The 1,560-nt window shown below is 64.7% G+C and overlaps 1 protein-coding gene across 2 annotated transcripts in view; it reads left to right on the forward strand.

The window, feature by feature from the left end:
* The first annotated feature begins 145 nt into the window (after positions 1-145).
* Positions 146-1,560, forward strand: part of PHF21B (PHD finger protein 21B) — a 96,904-nt gene continuing 95,489 nt past the window's right edge. For both annotated transcript variants that reach the window (XM_024737619.1, XM_024737620.1), the window contains exons 1-2: positions 146-199; positions 788-853. In XM_024737619.1, the coding sequence (XP_024593387.1) occupies positions 146-199; positions 788-853 (120 nt within the window). The remainder of the gene's footprint in view (positions 200-787; positions 854-1,560) is intronic.

Here is a 1,560-nt window from a genome sequence, read left to right on the forward strand (position 1 = left end):
CCCTTTTGGCCGTGGGGGAGGGGGCTCGTGTCCCCCCCTCCCCGGAGACCTGGTCGGCCCCCGTCCGCTCCAGCCCCCGCGGAGCCGCGCAACTTCCCCGGAGCCGGGGCCAAAGTGAGCGCAAAGTGCTGCCCAAGTTGCCGGGATGGAGCTGCAGAGCCGGCCCGAGGCGCTCGCCGTGGAACTCGCGCGCCACCAGGTAGGCGGTCGGGGGCTGCGGGCCTGGGGTCGGGGCTCCAGGCACCGGAGACCCGCGTCCTCTTCCCCGTCGCAGGGTCTTCAGGGCTGGAGGGGCTCGGAGGGGCCCCTCCTTGAGCCTGCCCCAGGGGCGGGGGGCGTATGTACATGAACGGACCCCCCTCTTTGGGCTTCCCCTCTGCCCCCTCCTTTCGTACAATCCTGCACAGTTTGGGGGTCGAGGGCCCTTGGGACCCGAGCCTGGAGTCTTCTCTTTCTCGAGCAGGGTCTGCAGGACAGGGGTCCCGGGAGGGGACCCCTTGGTGCGCCTGCCCGGGGTGCGTGTGAGAGTGTGTGCGCCGACCCCCTCCGGCCCCCATCCTCCGGTGCAATCCTGCACAGTTTGCAAAAGTAGTTTTGGCGATTGTTGCTCCGGCGAGCAGCGGCGTGGCGGCCGGAGCCCGAGCGGTATTGCGGCGTGCGCGTGTGTGTGTTGGGGAGATTAGGACGCGACTTGAATATTTATGAGCTTTGCTCGACACGGACTCGCCGTGTTTACTTGGCTCTTTGTTCCTCCCCCCTATGAGCCCGCTTCTCCGTGTTTCCGCAGAACGGCGACCTCAAGAAACAGCTCCACGAGAGGCAGCCGCGGATCGCCGCGCTCAGCGACAAACAAGTAAGCGAGCTGGAGCCTGCCCCCCGCCTCCCGCCCGGGGTGGGGAGGAGGGGTCGCCGGGCACTTTGGCAGCACCCTGAAAAGTGCCGGCCTCGGCGCCGCGCGCTCAGACTCCCAAAGGAGTCTCTCCAGCCCTCAAAGTTACCCGCACCCCCTTTTCTGGAAAGAAAGAGCCGGATTCTTGGAGGCCGAGGGGGGAGAGCGCGGCTCCCGCGGTGGCCGAAAGAGAGAAGCTGCACTTAAAAGGCGGCGAGCAGCCCGGCGTCCATTTTGAGTTGGTGGACATGTTTTTGGAATGTGGAAATTCTCCCGGCTCAGTGTCCCCCGCCTCACGCTGTTGTGAGGGTGGGGGGAGAGGGGGCGGTAATTCGGGCCTGGACACCAAACTACTTGGAAGCGATTTCTGGGTTCCGTTGCAAATCTTATTTAAAGAATCGTTCCTCCGGGCCCCCCTCCCCTCCACTTCTCCAGCATCACTTTTATTCTTGGAACCTGACGCCAGCTCCCGGGGAACAAAAGAAAGGCGCCCCCAGGACCCCCCAGTTCTGCCCCAACTTTGGTCTCCGGGCATCAGGTGTAGACTGGGACACGCAAGAAGCTCATTGCGATGGGGGGCACGCCCGTCGACCCCTCCCGGCCCCTCGGCGAGGAAAAGTTGTCCATTGTGACTTAGTTGCGCTGAGCTCAGCGGTAGGGGTTTCAGCACC

The sequence above is a fragment of the Neophocaena asiaeorientalis genome, unplaced genomic scaffold (assembly GCF_003031525.2).
Source record: "Neophocaena asiaeorientalis asiaeorientalis breed wild unplaced genomic scaffold, Neophocaena_asiaeorientalis_V1.1 scaffold242, whole genome shotgun sequence".
NCBI classification, from domain to species: Eukaryota; Metazoa; Chordata; class Mammalia; order Artiodactyla; family Phocoenidae; genus Neophocaena; species Neophocaena asiaeorientalis.